The sequence below is a fragment of the Triturus cristatus genome, chromosome 5_1 (genome assembly GCF_964204655.1).
Source record: "Triturus cristatus chromosome 5_1, aTriCri1.1, whole genome shotgun sequence".
NCBI classification, from domain to species: domain Eukaryota; kingdom Metazoa; phylum Chordata; class Amphibia; order Caudata; family Salamandridae; genus Triturus; species Triturus cristatus.
In genome coordinates this window covers 36,293,449-36,320,966 of record NC_140587.1, presented here as the reverse complement: position 1 = coordinate 36,320,966, position 27,518 = coordinate 36,293,449, and the positions used below count along the sequence as shown (strand labels likewise).

The 27,518-nt window shown below is 52.5% G+C and overlaps 3 protein-coding genes across 3 annotated transcripts; all 3 read right to left on the bottom strand.

Annotated features, from left to right (window-relative positions):
* Positions 1-16,583: 16,583 nt before the first annotated feature.
* Positions 16,584-17,256, bottom strand: LOC146830043 (histone H4). The gene has a single exon (XM_085604270.1). It carries the CDS (start codon positions 16,958-16,960, stop codon positions 16,649-16,651), a length of 312 nt encoding a protein of 103 aa, XP_085460396.1. The 5' UTR covers positions 16,961-17,256; the 3' UTR covers positions 16,584-16,648.
* A 1,469-nt stretch (positions 17,257-18,725) lies between these two features.
* On the bottom strand, positions 18,726-20,508 carry LOC146830042 (histone H3-like). Its single transcript, XM_085604267.1, has one exon. It carries the CDS (start codon positions 20,176-20,178, stop codon positions 19,492-19,494), a length of 687 nt encoding a protein of 228 aa, XP_085460393.1. The 5' UTR covers positions 20,179-20,508; the 3' UTR covers positions 18,726-19,491.
* Positions 20,509-20,624: 116 nt separating this feature from the next.
* On the bottom strand, positions 20,625-21,552 carry LOC146830041 (histone H1.3-like). Its single transcript, XM_085604269.1, has one exon. The coding sequence runs from the start codon at positions 21,320-21,322 to the stop codon at positions 20,672-20,674; it is 651 nt and encodes a 216-aa protein (XP_085460395.1). The 5' UTR covers positions 21,323-21,552; the 3' UTR covers positions 20,625-20,671.
* Between the last annotated feature and the right edge of the window lie 5,966 nt (positions 21,553-27,518).

Genomic DNA, 27,518 nt, shown 5'->3' with positions numbered 1-27,518 from the left:
GTAGCGGCGGATCTCGCGGAGAGCCACGGTGCCCGGTCGGTAGCGGTGAGGCTTCTTGACGCCGCCGGTGGCAGGCGCGCTCTTGCGGGGCAGCCTTGGTGGCCAGCTGCTTGCGAGGCGCTTTGCCGCCGGTGGACTTGCGGGCTGTCTGCTTGGTGCGGGCCATGGCGGGAGCGGTCTCTTTCAACGACGAGCGAGGAAGAATGGCGTTCAAGCAGGCAAGAGCCCTATTTATGCACTCGAAGACGGAGGGCTGCTCTGGTTGGCTGAAGCTCCCGCCCCCACGTTCGAAAATAGCCCGCGGTGTGCAACGATTGGCTACTCAACCTGAGGCTGCAGACTGTCTCTCCAATGAGCTGTGGAGAAAAGGGAACCCTCCGGATTGGATGATGTACGTTGGAGCCGAAGCCGGCGCTTCGTCAGCCTTTGTCTCAGTGTCCATCCATTCATTTGTAGTCACAAGAACCCCTCGCCCCCCTTCTCGACCCCTGGTCAACTGGGCGAGGAGCCCAGGATGTTATAAGTGTACCGCCCTTGGTCACCCTGGAACACGCCGCCGTTCACTGCGCTCGATTTCACTTTCACAATCGTCTGCTTTATGCAGACACCACTTCGAGTCTGCCCGGTTACAGTGAAAGCACCAAGGCACACGTTGTCTCACATTTATTATGAACTGAGGTCTAATAACTCCCAGACCCCCTTCTTTCTTTGTTATAAAGATTCCAATCCACGCAACACCAAAAGAGCCTTTCATATGACCAAGATCACACACGGCACTCGCTTGCGGAAAGGCGCGCTATGGATTTACTGTGCCGTTTATTATCATAGAGAAGGGTGCACGCGGGGTGCAAGGGTGGGACGAACAAGCTCTCTTCTGGACCGGGTGGATGGCTCTTAAAAGAGCCGTTGTGTTGCAGTGTCTCGGTGCAAGCCCTTACTTCTTCTTGGCGCTGCCTTCTTGGGCTTGGCTGCTTTGGGCTTGGCTGCCTTGGGTTTGACTACCTTGGCAGGGCTTTTCTTGGCCACTTTGGCTTCGCCGCCTTGGCTTTCGCTGGGCTCTTGGCAGCCTTCTGGGCGGGGCAGCCTTGGGCTTCTTGGGGCTCTTTGCTGCCGCTGGCTTCTTGACCTTCTTCGGGCTCTTCTTGACCCCCGCGGGAGCCTTTTTGGGCTTCTTGGCGGCTGGGCAGCTTTCTTGGCCGCTGGTTTCTTGGTCTTGGCGGCCGCCTTCTTGGCCGCCTTCTTGCCCTCCAGCTGCTTCTTGTTCACCTTGAAGGATCCGGAGGCCCCGGTGCCCTTCAGCTGGGCCAGGGCGCCTTTGCTGACCAGGCTCTTGACGGAGGCCTTGACCCGGCTCTTGTTCTTGTCCACATCGTAGCCCTCGGCGACCAGCCCCTTCTTCATGGCCGACAGGGAGACTCCCTTCCTCTCGGCAGAGGCGGTCACCACTTCAGGATCAGATCGGCCACGCTGGGGCCGGAAGGCTTCTTGGCCTTCGAGGCCCCGCTGTCTTCTTCTGCTGCTTTTTCTTGGGGGCGACCTCAGCGGGAGGCGCCGCCGGCGGCTGGAGCGGTTTCGGCCATTGTAATGCGAGTCTCGGCGCGGGCGCTGTCACTGAAAAGAAATGTCCCTCCCAGACCCGAGCCCCGTGATTATATACAGGGAGGAGCCCGGCCTCTGAATGGTCCCGAGCCAGACAGGGCTGTGCGAGGCACACTTCGGCTCTCTTCTCCCAGCTGACTTTTGTGTTTCCTACCTTCGGATTATCCACGTTTTAAAACACAATCAGTTAAACACGCGCTTCCACGCATACATGACCAGGAGCCCAGCTTCGGCCCTCTCCCGCGCCTGCCCCCGTTTCGGATCCACCCCTCGTCCCTGGCTTGTGATCCGCGGGGAGACTCGGCGCTCCCCCGACGGCGGGCGCCTCCATGCCTGAAATCCCGGGCTCCGGGCCCCTTTTCCCCGGTCCACTCTCGACTCCTGCGGCCGGAGCGGCGGCCGCGGGAGGAGGGGGCTCCTGCAGGAGCGGGCCCTGTGGCGTCACAGTGGGGCTGCTGGGGCCGCGGGGAGCGCGTTCTGGAACGGGCCAAAGTAACACAGGGCTCCGCCGGCCGAGCGCGGGGTGGAAACAATGCCAGGGAGCCCCCGTCCCGGGGGCCAGGGGGCCCTCCCCGCGCGCCTGCACCCTCGGCTGTGGCACCCTCGGCTCGGGGCTTACAAGCAGCGGGGCACGGCCCTGGCTCCAGCCTCGCACGCATCACCAGGCGGCCGTGTGCTGGCAGCTTCACATGCAGGCAGAGGGCATTCACTGCCGAGCGCCGAGCCAGACTCAATACAATAAATACACAGTGACACAATGAAGGAAGGCGGCCGAGGTTAGGCCTACAATGTTTAAAGACACCCCAAGTGAGAGCAGAGGGTGTGAATGCACCTGAAATGGTGACCCCAGTACCGGCATGGAGGCACTCTGCTGAGCTGATTTTTACAGCTGGAGCTAGGTGTACGTCTGAGGTGACATCTGTAGACAGAGTGAGTTACTGTATGTCAGACGCTGAGCCTATGACCGGGGGAGGCCCACTGCGGAACTGAATAGTACAGTACAGAGTGAGGCCTGTGACTACCACTGTTCTACTCAGCCCTATCGCCGGAGTGGGGACCACTCCTGAATCCAATGGTATGTCACGAGGAGACCTGAGACCAGAAATCATATTCTGCGCCCTGTAGCCTGATCGAGCCTGCTGCTAATTTGGATGGAGGTAGGGGAAGGAAACAAAAACACTTCCCATAGTACCGAACGTACATGAACACCATTCACAGTATCATATCTTAGCCTTCAGGATCTCCGGCCCATCCTAGCTTCCAGGTACATGTTTTAGTAAAATGTGTGACATTTGGAGGTTTACAGCTTAAAGGGATGAAGTCGCACCTTCTACCCAGGGTTATGGAGCTCCGCGCAGGGTGAGATTTCAGGGTTCACCCCTGGCTGGAGGTGTGAAAACAAAACAATCCACATAGTCACACACCTCCAGCCAGGGGTGAACCCTGAAATCTCACCCTGCGGCGGAGTTCCATAACCCTGGGTAGAAGGTGCGACTTCATCCCCTTGAAGCCTAACACCTACAAATGTCACAAGTATCAGTAAAACTGGTGCCAGGAGGCTGGAAGTAGGCCCAAGGCCTTGCAGGCCTTATTCTGATACTGTAAAGGAGCTAAATACACTTTCCTGAGTATGTGAAGTGTTTTGTTTTCACACTGCAGCCAGGGGTGAAACCTGAAATCTTACCCTGGGCGGAGCTCCATAACCCTGGGTAGAAGGTGCGACTTCGTCCCCTTGAAGCCTAACACCTGCAAATGTCACAAGTATCAGTACAACTGGTGCCAGGAGGCTGGAAGTAGGCCCAAGGCCTTGCAGGCCTTTTTCTGATACTGTAAAGGGGTTAAATACACTTTACTGAGTATGTGAAGTGTTTTGTTTTCACACCTGCAGCCAGGGGTGAAACCTGAAATCGTATCCTGCGCGGAGCTCCATAACCCTGGGTAGAAGGTTTGACTTTGTTCCCTTGAAGCTTGACACCTCCAAGTGTCACAAGTATCAGTAAAACTGGTGCCTGGAGGCTGGAAACACACCCATGGCCTGGCAGGCCTTGTTCTGATACTGTAAAGGAGTTAAATACACTTTCCTGAGTATGTGAAGTGTTTTATTCTCACACTTCCATCCAGGGGTGAACCCTGAAATCTCACCCTGCGCGGAGTTCCATAACCCTGGGTAGAAGGTGCGACTTCATCCCCTTGAAGCCTAACACCTGCAAATGTCACAAGTATCAGTAAAACTGGTGCCAGGAGGCTGGAAGTAGGCCCAAGGCCTTGCAGGCCTTATTCTGATACTGTAAAGCAGCTAAATACACTTTCCTGAGTATGTGAAGTGTTTTATTCTCACACTTCCATCCAGGGGTGAACCCTGAAATCTCACCCTGCGCGGAGTTCCATAATGCTGGGTAGAAGGTGCGACTTCATCCCCTTGAAGCCTAACACCTGCAAATGTCACAAGTATCAGTAAAACTGGTGCCAGGAGGCTGGGAGTAGGCCCAAGGCCTTGCAGGCCTTATTCTGATACTGTAAAGGAGTTAAATACACTTTCCTGAGTGTGTGAAGTGTTTTATTTTCACTCCTCCAGCCTGGGGTGAAGCCTGAAATCTTACCCTGCGCGGAGCTCCATGACCCTGGGTAGAAGGTGCGACTTCATCCCCTTGAAGCCTAAGACCTGCAAATGTCACAAGTATCAGTAAAACTGGTGCCAGGAGGCTGGAAGTAGGCCCAAGGCCTTGCAGGCCTTATTCTGATACTGTAAAGCAGCTAAATACACTTTCCTGAGTATGTGAAGTGTTTTATTCTCACACTTCCATCCAGGGGTGAACCCTGAAATCTCACCCTGCACGGAGTTCCATAACCCTGGGTAGAAGGTGCGACTTCATCCCCTTGAAGCCTAACACCTGCAAATGTCACAACTTTCAGTAAAACTGGTGCCAGGAGGCTGGAAGTAGGCCCAAGGCCTTGCAGGCCTTATTCTGATACTGTAAATGAGTTAAATACACTTTCCTGAGTGTGTGAAGTGTTTTATTTTCAGTCCTCCAGCCAGGGGTGAAGCCTGAAATCTTACCCTGCGCGGAGCTCCATGACCCTGGGTAGAAGGTGCGACTTCATCCCCTTGAAGCCTAACACCTGCAAATGTCACAAGTATCAGTAAAACTGGTGCCAGGAGGCTGGAAGTAGGCCCAAGGCCTTGCAGGCCTTATTCTGATACTGTAAAGGAGTTAAATACACTTTCCTGAGTGTGTGAAGTGTTTTATTTTCACTCCTCCAGCCTGGGGTGAAGCCTGAAATCTTACCCTGCGCGGAGCTCCATGACCCTGGGTAGAAGGTGCGACTTCATCCCCTTGAAGCCTAAGACCTGCAAATGTCACAAGTATCAGTAAAACTGGTGCCAGGAGGCTGGAAGTAGGCCCAAGGCCGTGCAGGCCTTATTCTGATACTGTAAAGCAGCTAAATACACTTTCCTGAGTATGTGAAGTGTTTTATTCTCACACTTCCATCCAGGGGTGAACCCTGAAATCTCACCCTGCGCGGAGTTCCATAACCCTGGGTAGAAGGTGCGACTTCATCCCCTTGAAGCCTAACACCTGCAAATGTCACAAGTATCAGTAAAACTGGTGCCAGGAGGCTGGAAGTAGGCCCAAGGCCTTGCAGGCCTTATTCTGATACTGTAAAGGAGTTAAATACACTTTCCTGAGTGTGTGAAGGGTTTTATTTTCACTCCTCCAGCCTGGGGTGAAGCTTGAAATCTTACCCTGCGCGGAGCTCCATGACCCTGGGTAGAAGGTGCGACTTCATCCCCTTGAAGCCTAACACCTGCAAATGTCACAAGTATCAGTAAAACTGGTGCCAGGAGGCCGGAAGTAGGCCCAAGGCCTTGCAGGCCTTATTCTGATGCTGTAAAGCAGCTAAATACACGTTCCTGAGTATGTGAAGTGTTTTATTCTCACACTTCCATCCAGGGGTGAACCCTGAAATCTCACCCTGCGCGGAGTTCCATAACCCTGGGTAGAAGGTGCGACTTCATCCCCTTGAAGCCTAACACCTGCAAATGTCACAAGTATCAGTAAAACTGGTGCCAGGAGGCTGGAAGTAGGCCCAAGGCCTTGCAGGCCTTATTCTGATACTGTAAAGGAGTTAAATACACTTTCCTGAGTGTGTGAAGGGTTTTATTTTCACTCCTCCAGCCTGGGGTGAAGCCTGAAATCTTACCCTGCGCGGAGCTCCATGACCCTGGGTAGAAGGTGCGACTTCATCCCCTTGAAGCCTAACACCTACAAATGTCACAAGTATCAGTAAAACTGGTGCCAGGATGCTGGAAGTAGGCCCAAGGCCTTGCAGGCCTTATTCTGATACTGTAAAGTAGCTAAATACACTTTCCTGAGTATGTGAAGTGTTTTATTTTCACAGCTCAAGCCTGGGGTGGTCCCTGAAATCTTACCCTGCGTGGAGCTCCATGACCCTGGGCAGAAGGTGCGACTTCATGCCCTTGAAGCCTAACACCTACAAATGTCACAAGTATCAGTAAAACTGGTGCCAGGAGGCTGGAAGTAGGCCCAAGGCCTTGCAGGCCTTATTCTGATACTGTAAAGGAGTTAAATACACTTTCCTGAGTGTGTGAAGTGTTTTATTTTCACTCCTCCAGCCTGGGGTGAACCCTGAAATCTTACCCTGCGCGGAGCTCCATGACCCTGGGTAGAAGGTGCGACTTCATGCCCTTGAAGCCTAACACCTACAAATGTCACAAGTATCAGTAAAACTGGTGCCAGGAGGCTGGAAGTAGGCCCAAGGCCTTGCAGGCCTTATTCTGATACTGTAAAGTAGCTAAATACACTTTCCTGAGTATTTGAAGTGTTTTATGTTCACACTTCCATCCAGGGGTGAACCCTGAAATCTCACCCTGCGCGGAGTTCCATAACCCTGGGTAGAAGGTGCGACTTCATCCCCTTGAAGCCTAACACCTGCAAATGTCACAAGTATCAGTAAAACTGGTGCCAGGAGGCTGGAAGTAGGCCCAAGGCCTTGCAGGCCTTATTCTGATACTGTAAAGCAGCTAAATACACTTTCCTGAGTATGTGAAGTGTTTTATGTTCACACTTCCATCCAGGGGTGAACCCTGAAATCTCACCCTGCGCGGAGTTCCATAACCCTGGGTAGAAGGTGCGACTTCATCCCCTTGAAGCCTAACACCTGCAAATGTCACAAGTATCAGTAAAACTGGTGCCAGGAGGCTGGAAGTAGGCCCAAGGCCTTGCAGGCCTTATTCTGATACTGTAAAGGAGTTAAATACACTTTCCTGAGTGTGTGAAGTGTTTTATTTTCACCCCTCCAGCCTGGGGTGAAGCCTGAAATCTTACCCTGCGCGGAGCTCCATGACCCTGGGTAGAAGGTGCGACTTCATCCCCTTGATGCCTAACACCTGCAAATGTCACAAGTATCAGTAAAACTGGTGCCAGGAGGCTGGAAGTAGGCCCAAGGCCTTGCAGGCCTTATTCTGATACTGTAAAGCAGCTAAATACACTTTCCTGAGTATGTGAAGTGTTTTATGTTCACACTTCCATCCAGGGGTGAACCCTGAAATCTCACCCTGCGCGGAGCTCCATAACCCTGGGTAGAAGGTGCGACTTCATCCCCTTGAAGCCTAACACCTGCAAATGTCACAAGTATCAGTAAAACTGGTGCCAAGAGGCTGGAAGTAGGCCCAAGGCCTTGCAGGCCTTATTCTGATACTGTAAAGCAGCTAAATACACTTTCCTGAGTATGTGAAGTGTTTTATTCTCACACTTCCATCCAGGGGTGAACCCTGAAATCTCACCCTGCGCGGAGTTCCATAACCCTGGGTAGAAGGTGCAACTTCATCCCCTTGAAGCCTAACACCTGCAAATGTCACAAGTATCAGTAAAACTGGTGCCAGGAGGCTGGAAGTAGGCCCAATGCCTTGCAGGCCTTGTTCTGATACTGTAAAGGAGTTAAATACACTTTCCTGAGTATGAGAAGTGTTTTATTTTCACACCTCCAGCCAGGGGTGAACCCTGAAATCTTACCCTGCGCGGAGCTCCATAAACCTGGGTAGAAGGTGCGGCTTCATCCCCTTGAAGCCTAACACCTGCAAATGTCACAAGTATCAGTAAAACTGGTTCCAGGAGGCTGGAAGTAGGCCCAAGGCCTTGCAGGCCCTATTCTGATACTGTAAAGGAGCTAAATACACTTTCCTGAGTATGTGAAGTGTTTTATTTTCACACCTGCAGCCAGGGGTGAAGCCTGAAATCTTACCCTGCGCGGAGCTCCATGACCCTGGGTAGAAGGTGCGACTTCATCCCCTTGAAGCCGAACACCTGCAAATGTCACAAGTATCAGTAAAACTGGTGCCAGGAGGCTGGAAGTAGGCCCAAGGCCTTGCAGGCCTTATTCTGATACTGTAAAGCAGCTAAATACACTTTCCTGAGTATGTGAAGTGTTTTATGTTCACACTTCCATCCAGGGGTGAACCCTGAAATCTCACCCTGCGCGGAGCTCCATAACCCTGGGTAGAAGGTGCGACTTCATCCCCTTGAAGCCTAACACCTGCAAATGTCACAAGTATCAGTAAAACTGGTGCCAGGAGGCCGGAAGTAGGCCCAAGGCCTTGCAGGCCTTATTGTGATACTGTAAAGGAGTTAAATACACTTTCCTGAGTGTGTGAAGTGTTTTATTTTCACAGCTCAAGCCTGGGATGAACCCTGAAATCTCACCCTGCGCGGAGTTCCATAACCCTGGGTAGAAGGTGCGACTTCATCCCCTTGAAGCCTAACACCTACAAATGTCACAAGTATCAGTAAAACTGGTGCCAGGAGGCTGGAAGTAGGCCCAAGGCCTTGCAGGCCTTATTCTGATACTGTAAAGGAGCTAAATACACTTTCCTGAGTATGTGAAGTGTTTTGTTTTCACACCTGCAGCCAGGGGTGAAACCTGAAATCTTACCCTGGGCGGAGCTCCATAACCCTGGGTAGAAGGTGCGACTTCGTCCCCTTGAAGCCTAACACCTGCAAATGTCACAAGTATCAGTACAACTGGTGCCAGGAGGCTGGAAGTAGGCCCAAGGCCTTGCAGGCCTTTTTCTGATACTGTAAAGGGGTTAAATACACTTTACTGAGTATGTGAAGTGTTTTGTTTTCACACCTGCAGCCAGGGGTGAAACCTGAAATCGTATCCTGCGCGGAGCTCCATAACCCTGGGTAGAAGGTTTGACTTTGTTCCCTTGAAGCTTGACACCTCCAAGTGTCACAAGTATCAGTAAAACTGGTGCCTGGAGGCTGGAAACACACCCATGGCCTGGCAGGCCTTGTTCTGATACTGTAAAGGAGTTAAATACACTTTCCTGAGTATGTGAAGTGTTTTATTCTCACACTTCCATCCAGGGGTGAACCCTGAAATCTCACCCTGCGCGGAGTTCCATAATCCTGGGTAGAAGGTGCGACTTCATCCCCTTGAAGCCTAACACCTGCAAATGTCACAAGTATCAGTAAAACTGGTGCCAGGAGGCTGGAAGTAGGCCCAAGGCCTTGCAGGCCTTATTCTGATACTGTAAAGCAGCTAAATACACTTTCCTGAGTATGTGAAGTGTTTTATTCTCACACTTCCATCCAGGGGTGAACCCTGAAATCTCACCCTGCGCGGAGTTCCATAATGCTGGGTAGAAGGTGCGACTTCATCCCCTTGAAGCCTAACACCTGCAAATGTCACAAGTATCAGTAAAACTGGTGCCAGGAGGCTGGGAGTAGGCCCAAGGCCTTGCAGGCCTTATTCTGATACTGTAAAGGAGTTAAATACACTTTCCTGAGTGTGTGAAGTGTTTTATTTTCACTCCTCCAGCCTGGGGTGAAGCCTGAAATCTTACCCTGCGCGGAGCTCCATGACCCTGGGTAGAAGGTGCGACTTCATCCCCTTGAAGCCTAAGACCTGCAAATGTCACAAGTATCAGTAAAACTGGTGCCAGGAGGCTGGAAGTAGGCCCAAGGCCTTGCAGGCCTTATTCTGATACTGTAAAGCAGCTAAATACACTTTCCTGAGTATGTGAAGTGTTTTATTCTCACACTTCCATCCAGGGGTGAACCCTGAAATCTCACCCTGCACGGAGTTCCATAACCCTGGGTAGAAGGTGCGACTTCATCCCCTTGAAGCCTAACACCTGCAAATGTCACAACTTTCAGTAAAACTGGTGCCAGGAGGCTGGAAGTAGGCCCAAGGCCTTGCAGGCCTTATTCTGATACTGTAAATGAGTTAAATACACTTTCCTGAGTGTGTGAAGTGTTTTATTTTCAGTCCTCCAGCCAGGGGTGAAGCCTGAAATCTTACCCTGCGCGGAGCTCCATGACCCTGGGTAGAAGGTGCGACTTCATCCCCTTGAAGCCTAAGACCTGCAAATGTCACAAGTATCAGTAAAACTGGTGCCAGGAGGCTGGAAGTAGGCCCAAGGCCGTGCAGGCCTTATTCTGATACTGTAAAGCAGCTAAATACACTTTCCTGAGTATGTGAAGTGTTTTATTCTCACACTTCCATCCAGGGGTGAACCCTGAAATCTCACCCTGCGCGGAGTTCCATAACCCTGGGTAGAAGGTGCGACTTCATCCCCTTGAAGCCTAACACCTGCAAATGTCACAAGTATCAGTAAAACTGGTGCCAGGAGGCTGGAAGTAGGCCCAAGGCCTTGCAGGCCTTATTCTGATACTGTAAAGGAGTTAAATACACTTTCCTGAGTGTGTGAAGGGTTTTATTTTCACTCCTCCAGCCTGGGGTGAAGCTTGAAATCTTACCCTGCGCGGAGCTCCATGACCCTGGGTAGAAGGTGCGACTTCATCCCCTTGAAGCCTAACACCTGCAAATGTCACAAGTATCAGTAAAACTGGTGCCAGGAGGCTGGAAGTAGGCCCAAGGCCTTGCAGGCCTTATTCTGATGCTGTAAAGCAGCTAAATACACGTTCCTGAGTATGTGAAGTGTTTTATTCTCACACTTCCATCCAGGGGTGAACCCTGAAATCTCACCCTGCGCGGAGTTCCATAACCCTGGGTAGAAGGTGCGACTTCATCCCCTTGAAGCCTAACACCTGCAAATGTCACAAGTATCAGTAAAACTGGTGCCAGGAGGCTGGAAGTAGGCCCAAGGCCTTGCAGGCCTTATTCTGATACTGTAAAGGAGTTAAATACACTTTCCTGAGTGTGTGAAGGGTTTTATTTTCACTCCTCCAGCCTGGGGTGAAGCCTGAAATCTTACCCTGCGCGGAGCTCCATGACCCTGGGTAGAAGGTGCGACTTCATCCCCTTGAAGCCTAACACCTACAAATGTCACAAGTATCAGTAAAACTGGTGCCAGGATGCTGGAAGTAGGCCCAAGGCCTTGCAGGCCTTATTCTGATACTGTAAAGTAGCTAAATACACTTTCCTGAGTATGTGAAGTGTTTTATTTTCACAGCTCAAGCCTGGGGTGGTCCCTGAAATCTTACCCTGCGTGGAGCTCCATGACCCTGGGCAGAAGGTGCGACTTCATGCCCTTGAAGCCTAACACCTACAAATGTCACAAGTATCAGTAAAACTGGTGCCAGGAGGCTGGAAGTAGGCCCAAGGCCTTGCAGGCCTTATTCTGATACTGTAAAGGAGTTAAATACACTTTCCTGAGTGTGTGAAGTGTTTTATTTTCACTCCTCCAGCCTGGGGTGAACCCTGAAATCTTACCCTGCGCGGAGCTCCATGACCCTGGGTAGAAGGTGCGACTTCATGCCCTTGAAGCCTAACACCTACAAATGTCACAAGTATCAGTAAAACTGGTGCCAGGAGGCTGGAAGTAGGCCCAAGGCCTTGCAGGCCTTATTCTGATACTGTAAAGTAGCTAAATACACTTTCCTGAGTATTTGAAGTGTTTTATGTTCACACTTCCATCCAGGGGTGAACCCTGAAATCTCACCCTGCGCGGAGTTCCATAACCCTGGGTAGAAGGTGCGACTTCATCCCCTTGAAGCCTAACACCTGCAAATGTCACAAGTATCAGTAAAACTGGTGCCAGGAGGCTGGAAGTAGGCCCAAGGCCTTGCAGGCCTTATTCTGATACTGTAAAGCAGCTAAATACACTTTCCTGAGTATGTGAAGTGTTTTATGTTCACACTTCCATCCAGGGGTGAACCCTGAAATCTCACCCTGCGCGGAGTTCCATAACCCTGGGTAGAAGGTGCGACTTCATCCCCTTGAAGCCTAACACCTGCAAATGTCACAAGTATCAGTAAAACTGGTGCCAGGAGGCTGGAAGTAGGCCCAAGGCCTTGCAGGCCTTATTCTGATACTGTAAAGGAGTTAAATACACTTTCCTGAGTGTGTGAAGTGTTTTATTTTCACCCCTCCAGCCTGGGGTGAAGCCTGAAATCTTACCCTGCGCGGAGCTCCATGACCCTGGGTAGAAGGTGCGACTTCATCCCCTTGATGCCTAACACCTGCAAATGTCACAAGTATCAGTAAAACTGGTGCCAGGAGGCTGGAAGTAGGCCCAAGGCCTTGCAGGCCTTATTCTGATACTGTAAAGCAGCTAAATACACTTTCCCGAGTATGTGAAGTGTTTTATGTTCACACTTCCATCCAGGGGTGAACCCTGAAATCTCACCCTGCGCGGAGCTCCATAACCCTGGGTAGAAGGTGCGACTTCATCCCCTTGAAGCCTAACACCTGCAAATGTCACAAGTATCAGTAAAACTGGTGCCAAGAGGCTGGAAGTAGGCCCAAGGCCTTGCAGGCCTTATTCTGATACTGTAAAGCAGCTAAATACACTTTCCTGAGTATGTGAAGTGTTTTATTCTCACACTTCCATCCAGGGGTGAACCCTGAAATCTCACCCTGCGCGGAGTTCCATAACCAGGGGTAGAAGGTGCAACTTCATCCCCTTGAAGCCTAACACCTGCAAATGTCACAAGTATCAGTAAAACTGGTGCCAGGAGGCTGGAAGTAGGCCCAGGGCCTTGCAGGCCTTGTTCTGATACTGTAAAGGAGTTAAATACACTTTCCTGAGTATGAGAAGTGTTTTATTTTCACACCTCCAGCCAGGGGTGAACCCTGAAATCTTACCCTGCGCGGAGCTCCATAAACCTGGGTAGAAGGTGCGGCTTCATCCCCTTGAAGCCTAACACCTGCAAATGTCACAAGTATCAGTAAAACTGGTTCCAGGAGGCTGGAAGTAGGCCCAAGGCCTTGCAGGCCCTATTCTGATACTGTAAAGGAGCTAAATACACTTTCCTGAGTATGTGAAGTGTTTTATTTTCACACCTGCAGCCAGGGGTGAAGCCTGAAATCTTACCCTGCGCGGAGCTCCATGACCCTGGGTAGAAGGTGCGACTTCATCCCCTTGAAGCCGAACACCTGCATATGTCACAAGTATCAGTAAAACTGGTGCCAGGAGGCTGGAAGTAGGCCCAAGGCCTTGCAGGCCTTATTCTGATACTGTAAAGCAGCTAAATACACTTTCCTGAGTATGTGAAGTGTTTTATGTTCACACTTCCATCCAGGGGTGAACCCTGAAATCTCACCCTGCGCGGAGCTCCATAACCCTGGGTAGAAGGTGCGACTTCATCCCCTTGAAGCCTAACACCTGCAAATGTCACAAGTATCAGTAAAACTGGTGCCAAGAGGCTGGAAGTAGGCCCAAGGCCTTGCAGGCCTTATTCTGATACTGTAAAGCAGCTAAATATACTTTCCTGAGTATGTGAAGTGTTTTATTCTCACACTTCCATCCAGGGGTGAACCCTGAAATCTCACCCTGCGCGGAGTTCCATAACCCTGGGTAGAAGGTGCAACTTCATCCCCTTGAAGCCTAACACCTGCAAATGTCACAAGTATCAGTAAAACTGGTTCCAGGAGGCTGGAAGTAGGCCCAAGGCCTTGCAGGCCCTATTCTGATACTGTAAAGGAGCTAAATACACTTTCCTGAGTATGTGAAGTGTTTTATTTTCACACCTGCAGCCAGGGGTGAAGCCTGAAATCTTACCCTGCGCGGAGCTCCATGACCCTGGGTAGAAGGTGCGACTTCATCCCCTTGAAGCCGAACACCTGCAAATGTCACAAGTATCAGTAAAACTGGTGCCAGGAGGCTGGAAGTAGGCCCAAGGCCTTGCAGGCCTTATTCTGATACTGTAAAGGAGTTAAATACACTTTCCTGAGTGTGTGAAGTGTTTTATTTTCACTCCTCCAGCCTGGGGTGAAGCCTGAAATCTTACCCTGCGCGGAGCTCCATGACCCTGGGTAGAAGGTGCGACTTCATCCCCTTGATGCCTAACACCTGCAAATGTCACAAGTATCAGTAAAACTGGTGCCAGGAGGCTGGAAGTAGGCCCAAGGCCTTGCAGGCCTTATTCTGATACTGTAAAGGAGTTAAATAAACTTTCCTGAGCATGTGAAGTGTTTTATTTTCTCACCTCCAGCCAAGGGGTGAACCCTGACATCGCACCCTGCGCAGAGCTCCATAACCCTGGGTAGAAGGTGCGACTTCATCCCCTTGAAGCCTAACACCTTTAAATGTCACAAGTATCAGTAAAACTGGTGCCAGGAGGCTGGAAACACACCCAAGGCCTTGCAGGCCCTATTCTGATACTGTAAAGCAGCTAAATACACTTTCCTGAGTATGTGAAGTGTTTTATGTTCACACTTCCATCCAGGGGTGAACCCTGAAATCTCACCCTGCGCGGAGTTCCATAACCCTGGGTGGAAGGTGCGACTTCATCCCCTTGAAGCATGACATCTCCCAGTGTCACAAGTATCAGTACAACTGGTGCCTTGAGGCTGGAAACATACCCACGGCCTTGCAGGCCTTGTTCTGATACTGTAAATGAGTGAAATAAACTTTCCTGAGCATGTGAAGTGTTTTATTTTCTCACCTCCAGCCAAGGGGTGAACCCTGACATCGCACCCTGCGCAGAGCTCCATAACCCTGGGTAGAAGGTGCGACTTCATCCCCTTGAAGCCTTACACCTTTAAATGTCACAAGTATCAGTAAAACTGGTGCCAGGAGGCTGGAAACACACCCAAGGCCTTGCAGGCCCTATTCTGATACTGTAAAGCAGCTAAATACACTTTCCTGAGTATGTGAAGTGTTTTATGTTCACACTTCCATCCAGGGGTGAACCCTGAAATCTCACCCTGCGCGGAGTTCCATAACCCTGGGTGGAAGGTGCGACTTCATCCCCTTGAAGCCTAACACCTGCAAATGTCACAAGTATCAGTAAAACTGGTTCCAGGAGGCTGGAAGTAGGCCCAAGGCCTTGCAGGCCTTATTCTGATACTGTAAAGCAGCTAAATACACTTTCCTGAGTATGTGAAGTGTTTTATCTTCACAGCTCAAGCCTGGGGTGAACCCTGAAATCTTATCCTGCGCGGAGCTCCATGACCCTGGGTAGAAGGTGCGACTTCATCCCCTTGAAGCATGACATCTCCCAGTGTCACAAGTATCAGTACAACTGGTGCCTTGAGGCTGGAAACTTACCCAAGGCCTTGCAGGCCTTGTTCTGATACTGTAAATGAGTGAAATAAACTTTCCTGAGCATGTGAAGTGTTTTATTTTCACACCTCCAGCCAGGGGCGAAACCTGAAATCTTACCCTGCGCGGAGCTCCATAGCCCTGGGTAGAAGGAGATACTGTGTCCCCTTAAACCTGTAAATTTCAAAATGTCATATAAAGAATAAAACAAGCGCCTGGAGGCTAGAAATGGGCCCGAGACACTGAAGTCTTGGATCTGATAATGTAAAGGGCTTTGTGTACCTTTTGAGTGAAGTTTTTTTTCCCACCTCCATCCGAGGGGTAAATCCTGAAATATTACCCCAATCGAAGCTCCATAGCCCTGGGTTGAAAAAGTGACTTTGTTCCCTTGGACCTAAAATTTTAGTACATTTTTGTTATTTTTTTATTAAACATTGTTAAAGGGATGACTGGAGGCTAATAAAATGGACCAGATACTGTGAAGGACTTTATTTCATTTTTGGGCGAAAAAAAAAATATTTAAAAAATATGTATGTATTATATTATTATTGCAATTTTTTTTTTTTTTTTTTTTTTTGTGGGCCTATCTCTGGCTAAGGGGGAAAACCTGAAATGTTACCCGAAGCGGAGCTCCATTGCCCTGGGTAAAAGTAGTGCCATGGTCCCCTTGAACCAAAATAATAAATAAATAAATAAAAGTACTAAAACAGGTGCTTAAAGGCCCCGAAATCGGTCACGATCGTTCACAAAAAAAAATTAGGATCCCACACCCCATGGGCCTGCATGGGAACTCTATCTTACCGACTATTAAGCCCCCACGAAGTGGGGGCTTACAGCGCCCGAGTGGGAGACAAAAGTTAGAGTTAGCGCGGCCGTTCCGCCGCCCGGCCATCTGGTCGCGCAACCCGGCGACCAGATGGCCGGCGGCGCGCCCGGCGCCGCCAACTCTACCCTTTGTCCCTCATCCGTGTTCTGTAAGCCCCCACTACGTGGGGGCTTAATAGTCGAGGGGAATGGCCGGCACTGAGCTGGGCCGGGCCAAACTCGCCTTGGGTCCCCAGTCCAGGGATCCAGGATGGCGGGCCCCCGGGCCGGGCTATACCCGCCTTATGTCCCCAGTGCAAGGCTCCAGGATGGCGGGCCCCTGGGCCCGGCTATACCCGCCTTATCTCCCCAGTACAAGGCTCCAGGATGGCGGGCCCCTGGGCCGGGCTATACCCGCCTTAGGTCGCCAGTACAAGGCTCCAGGATGGCGGGCCCCTGGGCCGGGCTATACCCGCCTTAGGTCGCCAGTACAGGGCATCAGGACCCCCGTGGGCTGGACTGGGATGAACGCGCCCCTGGACCCCCCCATGCCGGGGCTCCAGGAAGGCGCCCTGGCCCCGGGACAGTGCCTTGCATTGCAGCGAAATCCCCCTGGTGCCCCCCCCTCACCCGACCGGCTGTGGGCCTAGAAAGCAGCCCTGCGGGAACCCTAGCGCATAGACACAGCTCTCCCATGACATCGTGGTCGGCTCTTAAAAGAGCCTTTGGGTTGTGGTGTTTTGTGTTTTTCTCCGTGGGCAAGCCGAGTGTTTAACCGCCGAATCCGTAGAGGGTGCGGCCCTGGCGCTTCAGGGCGTAGACCACATCCATGGCGGTGACGGTCTTCCTCTTGGCGTGCTCGGTGTAGGTGACGGCGTCCCGGATCACGTTCTCCAGGAAAACCTTCAGCACCCCGCGGGTCTCCTCGTAGATGAGGCCGGAGATGCGCTTGACCCCGCCACGGCGCGCCAGGCGGCGGATGGCCGGCTTGGTGATGCCCTGGATGTTGTCCCGGAGCACCTTGCGGTGCCTCTTGGCGCCGCCTTTGCCGAGCCCCTTCCCTCCTTTGCCGCGTCCAGACATGTTCTCCTGTCGGTGCTGTGACTGAGCAGAACTGAGGGCGAGGCCAGCGGCGGCTGCTTATATAGAGGAGCTGCGGCGGACCAGCTAGGGCGCATCAAGCCGCCCACGTGACTGAACGGAAGGCGAGAGGGAGCCCGGCCCCGGCAGGGAGCGGCCGTTGCCGTTTGAAAAAGAGCGCGCTCCCAGCCGCCTCTTTGTCGTGGGCTCAGCAGCTGCCGCCGGGGCACGGATCACAGTCAAGCACACACACACGCCTCCCTTCCCGGCCCCCACTCGTCACCGCGGCCCGCCTAACCCTGGCGCTCGGTGCCCGTTCCCACTATGAACATAAGGCTCTGAAATGCTCTAATGGAGCCATCACATTAACGGCCTCACCGGCACCACCCCGCTGTGTGCGGCCGCCTGCAACCCCGTAACACTGTCCACATGTCACGCCCGGTTGTGGCAAGTCTGTAATCTGCCCCTATAAAAATTTATTTTTTTTAACAAAAACATTATTGTCGGCCTCAAGCTAGGTTTTGGGACGGGGGTGACATTTATGTGTACGTCAGAGGGCTTGGGCATGCCCTCCTATGTAGCGACGGTGCGGGCGCTGCCGCAACTATGAAGCCGCCAGAGTAACATCTTGGCACGGACACGCTCTTTGATGGAGTCTGTGGTTGGCCCTGAAAAGAGCCTTTGTGTTTAGGGTGTGTTTCCACGGTGGTCTGCGGGCCTTTACTTGCTTGCTTTGCCCCCTGCCTTGTGGCTCTCGGTTTTCTTGGGCAGCAGCACGGCCTGGATGTTGGGCAGGACTCCTCCCTGGGCGATGGTGACTCGGCCCAGCAGCTTGTTCAGCTCCTCGTCGTTGCGGATGGCCAGCTGGAGGTGTCTGGGGATGATGCGGGTCTTCTTGTTGTCCCGGGCCGCGTTGCCGGCCAGCTCCAGGATCTCAGCGGTCAGGTACTCCAGGACTGCAGCCAGATAGACTGGGGCACCGGCGCCCACCCTCTCGGCGTAGCTTCCCTTCCGGAGCAGCCTGTGCACACGGCCCACGGGGAACTGGAGCCCGGCTCTTGAAGAGCGTGTCTTGGCCTTAGCGCGGGCCTTTCCTCCTTGCTTTCCGCGTCCAGACATGGCGATCGATGCAGGGGCTCACTCACACAACAGAGAGAATGATACTGCTGTTCTGCGGGACTCCGGCGATATAAAGACTTCGGGTGCGTCTGATTGGTTGACAGCTAGGCGCTGATAGTACTTCTCATTGGAGGGAGGAGGGCTTCTGTTTCACCAATCAGAGTCCCAGAACCGCAGTACACTAGGAGGTGGGGGGCTTGCCTTTGCCTGCCAATGAGAAGGGAGAGCAGAGAAGCAGCTACTTTACACGCCCAGCCTATAAATACAAGTGCCGGGCACGTCTGCCTTATTTCTCTCGGCTCCACAGGAAGCGGTGCAGATTGTCGACCATGCCTGAACCAGCCAAGTCCGCGCCGGCTCCCAAGAAGGGCTCCAAGAAAGCGCTCTCCAAGCCGCCCAAGAAGGACGGGAAGAAGCGCAAGAGGAGCAGGAAGGAAAGCTATGCCATCTACATTTACAAAGTGATGAAGCAGGTGCACCCGGACACCGGCATCTCCTCCAAGGCCATGGGCATCATGAACTCCTTCGTGAACGACATCTTCGAGCGCATCGCCGGGGAAGCTTCCCGCCTGGCCCACTACAACTCGCGGCGCACCATCACCTCCCGGGAGATCCAGACCGCAGTGCGTCTGCTGCTGCCCGGGAGCTGGCCAAGCACGCCGTGTCCGAGGGCACCAAGGCCGTCACCAAGTACACCAGCGCCAAGTAAGGCTTCGAGGCGTATCCCCAACGAACACAACGGCTCTTTTAAGGGCCACTCACGTCCTCCCCTAAGAGCTAATGTGCTTCATTTATGACCGGAGAAAAAAGTGTTTTAAACGGTAATTTTGAGCGCACAAGACCTGCTTTCACGGGGCTTGCTGCAGACCGAGGGACGATGGAGCGGGCAACCCGTTTTAATAAACATGTTTATATGAATGAGCCCTCTTTGGGACCAAGTGTCACACAAGCTCTGTAATGTAACGGTGACGTTAAATAAAGCCCGCGCGGAACTCGCACGGTTGCCCCCGGGCTTATTGTTTTCCATGTTTCGGGTGACCAGTTTTAAGTGTGTGCGTGGGGCCACGTTCTGTTTGTACTGTAAGACCAAGGGCAACGGCTCCCGAAATCGGAGACATGAACCCGATGTACCGGGAGCACAGATGCCCCACAGCGCTGGCTTGTGACCAGCGGATCCCAACACGACCCTCTACCCAAACAAAGCTCTTTATTAATTGAAGAGGTGGCCGTGCACTGTGAACACGGAGTGCCCTGGTCACCCAGTGCCGGTATAAGTTACCCAGTACTCGTGGTACTCCCAGCCAACCCACCCTAACCTGTAGAACATGCCATGGCAGACAAGAGAAGCTCGTAGGTGACAGGGTGGTGGCCCTTAAAAGAGCCGTTGTGGTGGTTGATCGGGTCGGTGTGCCTCCTTAGGCCCTCTCGCCTCGGATACGACGGGCCAGCTGGATGTCCTTGGGCATGATGGTCACCCTCTTGGCGTGGATGGCGCACAGGTTGGTGTCCTCGAAGAGCCCGACCAGGTAGGCCTCGCTGGCCTCTTGCAGGGCCATGACGGCGGAGCTCTGGAAGCGCAGGTCGGTCTTGAAGTCCTGGGCGATCTCCCTCACCAAGCGCTGGAACGGCAGCTTGCGGATGAGGAGCTCGGTGGACTTCTGGTAGCGGCGGATCTCGCGGAGAGCCACGGTGCCCGGTCGGTAGCGGTGAGGCTTCTTGACGCCGCCGGTGGCAGGCGCGCTCTTGCGGGCAGCCTTGGTGGCCAGCTGCTTGCGAGGCGCTTTGCCGCCGGTGGACTTGCGGGCTGTCTGCTTGGTGCGGGCCATGGCGGGAGCGGTCTCTTTCAACGACGAGCGAGGAAGAATGGCGTTCAAGCAGGCAAGAGCCCTATTTATGCACTCGAAGACGGAGGGCTGCTCTGGTTGGCTGAAGCTCCCGCCCCACGTTCGAAAATAGCCCGCGGTGTGCAACGATTGGCTACTCAACCTGAGGCTGCAGACTGTCTCTCCAATGAGCTGTGGAGAAAAGGGAACCCTCCGGATTGGATGATGTACGTTGGAGCCGAAGCCGGCGCTTCGGTCAGCCTTTGTCTCAGTGTCCATCCATTCATTTGTAGTCACAAGAACCCCTCGCCCCCCTTCTCGACCCTGGTCAACTGGGCGAGGAGCCCAGGATGTTATAAGTGTACCGCCCTTGGTCACCCTGGAACACGCCGCCGTTCACTGCGCTCGATTTCACTTTCACAATCGTCTGCTTTATGCAGACACCACTTCGAGTCTGCCCGGTTACAGTGAAAGCACCAAGGCACACGTTATCTCACATTTATTATGAACTGAGGTCTAATAACTCCCAGACCCCCTTCTTTCTTTGTTATAAAGATTCCAATCCACGCAACACCAAAAGAGCCTTTCATATGACCAAGATCACACACGGCACTCGCGTGCGGAAAGGCGCGCTATGGATTTACTGTGCCGTTTATTATCATAGAGAAGGGTGCACGCGGGGTGCAAGGGTGGGGACGAACAAGCTCTCTTCTGGACCGGGTGGATGGCTCTTAAAAGAGCCGTTGTGTTTGCAGTGTCTCGGTGCAAGCCCTTACTTCTTCTTGGGCGCTGCCTTCTTGGGCTTGGCTGCTTTGGGCTTGGCTGCCTTGGGTTTGACTACCTTGGCAGGGCTTTTCTTGGCCACTTTGGGCTTCGCCGCCTTGGCTTTCGCTGGGCTCTTGGCAGCCTTCTTGGCGGGGGCAGCCTTGGGCTTCTTGGGGCTCTTTGCTGCCGCTGGCTTCTTGACCTTCTTCGGGCTCTTCTTGACCCCCGCGGGAGCCTTTTTGGGCTTCTTGGCGGCTGGGGCAGCTTTCTTGGCCGCTGGTTTCTTGGTCTTGGCGGCCGCCTTCTTGGCCGCCTTCTTGCCCTCCAGCTGCTTCTTGTTCACCTTGAAGGATCCGGAGGCCCCGGTGCCCTTCAGCTGGGCCAGGGCGCCTTTGCTGACCAGGCTCTTGACGGAGGCCTTGACCCGGCTCTTGTTCTTGTCCACATCGTAGCCCTCGGCGACCAGCCCCTTCTTCATGGCCGACAGGGAGACTCCCTTCCTCTCGGCAGAGGCGGTCACCACCTTCAGGATCAGATCGGCCACGCTGGGGCCGGAAGGCTTCTTGGCCTTCGAGGCCCCCGCTGTCTTCTTCTGCTGCTTTTTCTTGGGGGCGACCTCAGCGGGAGGCGCCGCGGCGGCTGGAGCGGTTTCGGCCATTGTAATGCGAGTCTCGGCGCGGGCGCTGTCACTGAAAAGAAATGTCCCTCCCAGACCCGAGCCCCGTGATTATATACAGGGAGGAGCCGGCCTCTGATTGGTCCCGAGCAGACAGGGCTGTGCGAGGCACACTCGGCTCTCTGCTCCCAGCTGACTTTTGTGTTTCCTACCTTCGGATTATCCACGTTTTAAAACACAATCAGTTAAACACGCGCTTCCACGCATACATGACCAGGAGCCCAGCTTCGGCCCTCTCCCGCGCCTGCCCCCGTTTCGGATCCACCCCTCGTCCCTGGCTTGTGATCCGCGGGGAGACTCGGCGCTCCCCCGACGGCGGGCGCCTCCATGCCTGAAATCCCGGGCTCCGGGCCCCTTTTCCCCGGTCCACTCTCGACTCCTGCGGCCGGGAGCGGCGGCCCGCGGGAGGGAGGGGGCTCCTGCAGGGAGCGGGCCCTGTGGCGTCACAGTGGGGCTGCGGGGGCCGCGGGGAGCGCGTTCTGGAACGGGCCAAAGTAACACAGGGCTCCGCCGGCCGAGCGCGGGGTGGAAACAATGCCAGGGAGCCCCCGTCCCGGGGGCCAGGGGGCCCTCCCCGCGCGCCTGCACCCTCGGCTGTGGCACCCTCGGCTCGGGGCTTACAAGCAGCGGGGCACGGCCCTGGCTCCAGCCTCGCACGCATCACCAGGCGGCCGTGTGCTGGCAGCTTCACATGCAGGCAGAGGGCATTCACTGCCGAGCGCCGAGCCAGACTCAATACAATAAATACACAGTGACACAATGAAGGAAGGCGGCCGAGTTAGGCCTACATGTTTAAAGACACCCCAAGTGAGAGCAGAGGGTGTGAATGCACCTGAAATGGTGACCCCAGTACCGGCATGGAGGCACTCTGCTGAGCTGATTTTTACAGCTGGAGCTAGGTGTACGTCTGAGGTGACATCTGTAGACAGAGTGAGTTACTGTATGTCAGACGCTGAGCCTATGACCGGGGGAGGCCCACTGCGGAACTGAATAGTACAGTACAGAGTGAGGCCTGTGACTACCACTGTTCTACTCAGCCCTATCGCCGGAGTGGGGACCACTCCTGAATCCAATGGTATGTCACGAGGGAGACCTGAGACCAGAAATCATATTCTGCGCCCTGTAGCCTGATCGAGGCCTGCTGCTAATTTGGATGGAGGTAGGGGAAGGAAACAAAACACTTCCCATAGTCCAGAACGTACATGAACACCATTCACAGTATCATATCTTAGCCTTCAGGATCTCCGGCCCATCCCTAGCTTCCAGGTACATGTTTTAGTAAAATGTGTGACATTTGGAGGTTTACAGCTTAAAGGGGATGAAGTCGCACCTTCTACCCAGGGTTATGGAGCTCCGCGCAGGGTGAGATTTCAGGGTTCACCCCTGGCTGGAGGTGTGAAAACAAAACAATCCACATAGTCACACCTCCAGCCAGGGGTGAACCCTGAAATCTCACCCTGCGCGGAGTTCCATAACCCTGGGTAGAAGGTGCGACTTCATCCCCTTGAAGCCTAACACCTGCAAATGTCACAAGTATCAGTAAAACTGGTGCCAGGAGGCTGGAAGTAGGCCCAAGGCCTTGCAGGCCTTATTCTGATACTGTAAAGGAGTTAAATACACTTTCCTGAGTGTGTGAAGGGTTTTATTTTCACTCCTCCAGCCTGGGGTGAAGCTTGAAATCTTACCCTGCGCGGAGCTCCATGACCCTGGGTAGAAGGTGCGACTTCATCCCCTTGAAGCCTAACACCTGCAAATGTCACAAGTATCAGTAAAACTGGTGCCAGGAGGCCGGAAGTAGGCCCAAGGCCTTGCAGGCCTTATTCTGATGCTGTAAAGCAGCTAAATACACGTTCCTGAGTATGTGAAGTGTTTTATTCTCACACTTCCATCCAGGGGTGAACCCTGAAATCTCACCCTGCGCGGAGTTCCATAACCCTGGGTAGAAGGTGCGACTTCATCCCCTTGAAGCCTAACACCTGCAAATGTCACAAGTATCAGTAAAACTGGTGCCAGGAGGCTGGAAGTAGGCCCAAGGCCTTGCAGGCCTTATTCTGATACTGTAAAGGAGTTAAATACACTTTCCTGAGTGTGTGAAGGGTTTTATTTTCACTCCTCCAGCCTGGGGTGAAGCCTGAAATCTTACCCTGCGCGGAGCTCCATGACCCTGGGTAGAAGGTGCGACTTCATCCCCTTGAAGCCTAACACCTACAAATGTCACAAGTATCAGTAAAACTGGTGCCAGGATGCTGGAAGTAGGCCCAAGGCCTTGCAGGCCTTATTCTGATACTGTAAAGTAGCTAAATACACTTTCCTGAGTATGTGAAGTGTTTTATTTTCACAGCTCAAGCCTGGGGTGGTCCCTGAAATCTTACCCTGCGTGGAGCTCCATGACCCTGGGCAGAAGGTGCGACTTCATGCCCTTGAAGCCTAACACCTACAAATGTCACAAGTATCAGTAAAACTGGTGCCAGGAGGCTGGAAGTAGGCCCAAGGCCTTGCAGGCCTTATTCTGATACTGTAAAGGAGTTAAATACACTTTCCTGAGTGTGTGAAGTGTTTTATTTTCACTCCTCCAGCCTGGGGTGAACCCTGAAATCTTACCCTGCGCGGAGCTCCATGACCCTGGGTAGAAGGTGCGACTTCATGCCCTTGAAGCCTAACACCTACAAATGTCACAAGTATCAGTAAAACTGGTGCCAGGAGGCTGGAAGTAGGCCCAAGGCCTTGCAGGCCTTATTCTGATACTGTAAAGTAGCTAAATACACTTTCCTGAGTATTTGAAGTGTTTTATGTTCACACTTCCATCCAGGGGTGAACCCTGAAATCTCACCCTGCGCGGAGTTCCATAACCCTGGGTAGAAGGTGCGACTTCATCCCCTTGAAGCCTAACACCTGCAAATGTCACAAGTATCAGTAAAACTGGTGCCAGGAGGCTGGAAGTAGGCCCAAGGCCTTGCAGGCCTTATTCTGATACTGTAAAGCAGCTAAATACACTTTCCTGAGTATGTGAAGTGTTTTATGTTCACACTTCCATCCAGGGGTGAACCCTGAAATCTCACCCTGCGCGGAGTTCCATAACCCTGGGTAGAAGGTGCGACTTCATCCCCTTGAAGCCTAACACCTGCAAATGTCACAAGTATCAGTAAAACTGGTGCCAGGAGGCTGGAAGTAGGCCCAAGGCCTTGCAGGCCTTATTCTGATACTGTAAAGGAGTTAAATACACTTTCCTGAGTGTGTGAAGTGTTTTATTTTCACCCCTCCAGCCTGGGGTGAAGCCTGAAATCTTACCCTGCGCGGAGCTCCATGACCCTGGGTAGAAGGTGCGACTTCATCCCCTTGATGCCTAACACCTGCAAATGTCACAAGTATCAGTAAAACTGGTGCCAGGAGGCTGGAAGTAGGCCCAAGGCCTTGCAGGCCTTATTCTGATACTGTAAAGCAGCTAAATACACTTTCCTGAGTATGTGAAGTGTTTTATGTTCACACTTCCATCCAGGGGTGAACCCTGAAATCTCACCCTGCGCGGAGCTCCATAACCCTGGGTAGAAGGTGCGACTTCATCCCCTTGAAGCCTAACACCTGCAAATGTCACAAGTATCAGTAAAACTGGTGCCAAGAGGCTGGAAGTAGGCCCAAGGCCTTGCAGGCCTTATTCTGATACTGTAAAGCAGCTAAATACACTTTCCTGAGTATGTGAAGTGTTTTATTCTCACACTTCCATCCAGGGGTGAACCCTGAAATCTCACCCTGCGCGGAGTTCCATAACCAGGGGTAGAAGGTGCAACTTCATCCCCTTGAAGCCTAACACCTGCAAATGTCACAAGTATCAGTAAAACTGGTGCCAGGAGGCTGGAAGTAGGCCCAGGGCCTTGCAGGCCTTGTTCTGATACTGTAAAGGAGTTAAATACACTTTCCTGAGTATGAGAAGTGTTTTATTTTCACACCTCCAGCCAGGGGTGAACCCTGAAATCTTACCCTGCGCGGAGCTCCATAAACCTGGGTAGAAGGTGCGGCTTCATCCCCTTGAAGCCTAACACCTGCAAATGTCACAAGTATCAGTAAAACTGGTTCCAGGAGGCTGGAAGTAGGCCCAAGGCCTTGCAGGCCCTATTCTGATACTGTAAAGGAGCTAAATACACTTTCCTGAGTATGTGAAGTGTTTTATTTTCACACCTGCAGCCAGGGGTGAAGCCTGAAATCTTACCCTGCGCGGAGCTCCATGACCCTGGGTAGAAGGTGCGACTTCATCCCCTTGAAGCCGAACACCTGCAAATGTCACAAGTATCAGTAAAACTGGTGCCAGGAGGCTGGAAGTAGGCCCAAGGCCTTGCAGGCCTTATTCTGATACTGTAAAGCAGCTAAATACACTTTCCTGAGTATGTGAAGTGTTTTATGTTCACACTTCCATCCAGGGGTGAACCCTGAAATCTCACCCTGCGCGGAGCTCCATAACCCTGGGTAGAAGGTGCGACTTCATCCCCTTGAAGCCTAACACCTGCAAATGTCACAAGTATCAGTAAAACTGGTGCCAGGAGGCCGGAAGTAGGCCCAAGGCCTTGCAGGCCTTATTGTGATACTGTAAAGGAGTTAAATACACTTTCCTGAGTGTGTGAAGTGTTTTATTTTCACAGCTCAAGCCTGGGATGAACCCTGAAATCTCACCCTGCGCGGAGTTCCATAACCCTGGGTAGAAGGTGCGACTTCATCCCCTTGAAGCCTAACACCTACAAATGTCACAAGTATCAGTAAAACTGGTGCCAGGAGGCTGGAAGTAGGCCCAAGGCCTTGCAGGCCTTATTCTGATACTGTAAAGGAGCTAAATACACTTTCCTGAGTATGTGAAGTGTTTTGTTTTCACACCTGCAGCCAGGGGTGAAACCTGAAATCTTACCCTGGGCGGAGCTCCATAACCCTGGGTAGAAGGTGCGACTTCGTCCCCTTGAAGCCTAACACCTGCAAATGTCACAAGTATCAGTACAACTGGTGCCAGGAGGCTGGAAGTAGGCCCAAGGCCTTGCAGGCCTTTTTCTGATACTGTAAAGGGGTTAAATACACTTTACTGAGTATGTGAAGTGTTTTGTTTTCACACCTGCAGCCAGGGGTGAAACCTGAAATCGTATCCTGCGCGGAGCTCCATAACCCTGGGTAGAAGGTTTGACTTTGTTCCCTTGAAGCTTGACACCTCCAAGTGTCACAAGTATCAGTAAAACTGGTGCCTGGAGGCTGGAAACACACCCATGGCCTGGCAGGCCTTGTTCTGATACTGTAAAGGAGTTAAATACACTTTCCTGAGTATGTGAAGTGTTTTATTCTCACACTTCCATCCAGGGGTGAACCCTGAAATCTCACCCTGCGCGGAGTTCCATAATCCTGGGTAGAAGGTGCGACTTCATCCCCTTGAAGCCTAACACCTGCAAATGTCACAAGTATCAGTAAAACTGGTGCCAGGAGGCTGGAAGTAGGCCCAAGGCCTTGCAGGCCTTATTCTGATACTGTAAAGCAGCTAAATACACTTTCCTGAGTATGTGAAGTGTTTTATTCTCACACTTCCATCCAGGGGTGAACCCTGAAATCTCACCCTGCGCGGAGTTCCATAATGCTGGGTAGAAGGTGCGACTTCATCCCCTTGAAGCCTAACACCTGCAAATGTCACAAGTATCAGTAAAACTGGTGCCAGGAGGCTGGGAGTAGGCCCAAGGCCTTGCAGGCCTTATTCTGATACTGTAAAGGAGTTAAATACACTTTCCTGAGTGTGTGAAGTGTTTTATTTTCACTCCTCCAGCCTGGGGTGAAGCCTGAAATCTTACCCTGCGCGGAGCTCCATGACCCTGGGTAGAAGGTGCGACTTCATCCCCTTGAAGCCTAAGACCTGCAAATGTCACAAGTATCAGTAAAACTGGTGCCAGGAGGCTGGAAGTAGGCCCAAGGCCTTGCAGGCCTTATTCTGATACTGTAAAGCAGCTAAATACACTTTCCTGAGTATGTGAAGTGTTTTATTCTCACACTTCCATCCAGGGGTGAACCCTGAAATCTCACCCTGCACGGAGTTCCATAACCCTGGGTAGAAGGTGCGACTTCATCCCCTTGAAGCCTAACACCTGCAAATGTCACAACTTTCAGTAAAACTGGTGCCAGGAGGCTGGAAGTAGGCCCAAGGCCTTGCAGGCCTTATTCTGAT

Excerpts from the sequence above, each read along its gene's own strand:
- LOC146830043 (XM_085604270.1), bottom strand. The coding sequence starts at position 16,960 with ATGTCTGGACGCGGCAAAGGAGGGAAGGGGCTCGGCAAAGGCGGCGCC.
- LOC146830042 (XM_085604267.1), bottom strand. The coding sequence starts at position 20,178 with ATGGACACTGAGACAAAGGCTGACCGAAGCGCCGGCTTCGGCTCCAAC.
- LOC146830041 (XM_085604269.1), bottom strand. The coding sequence starts at position 21,322 with ATGGCCGAAACCGCTCCAGCCGCCGCGGCGCCTCCCGCTGAGGTCGCC.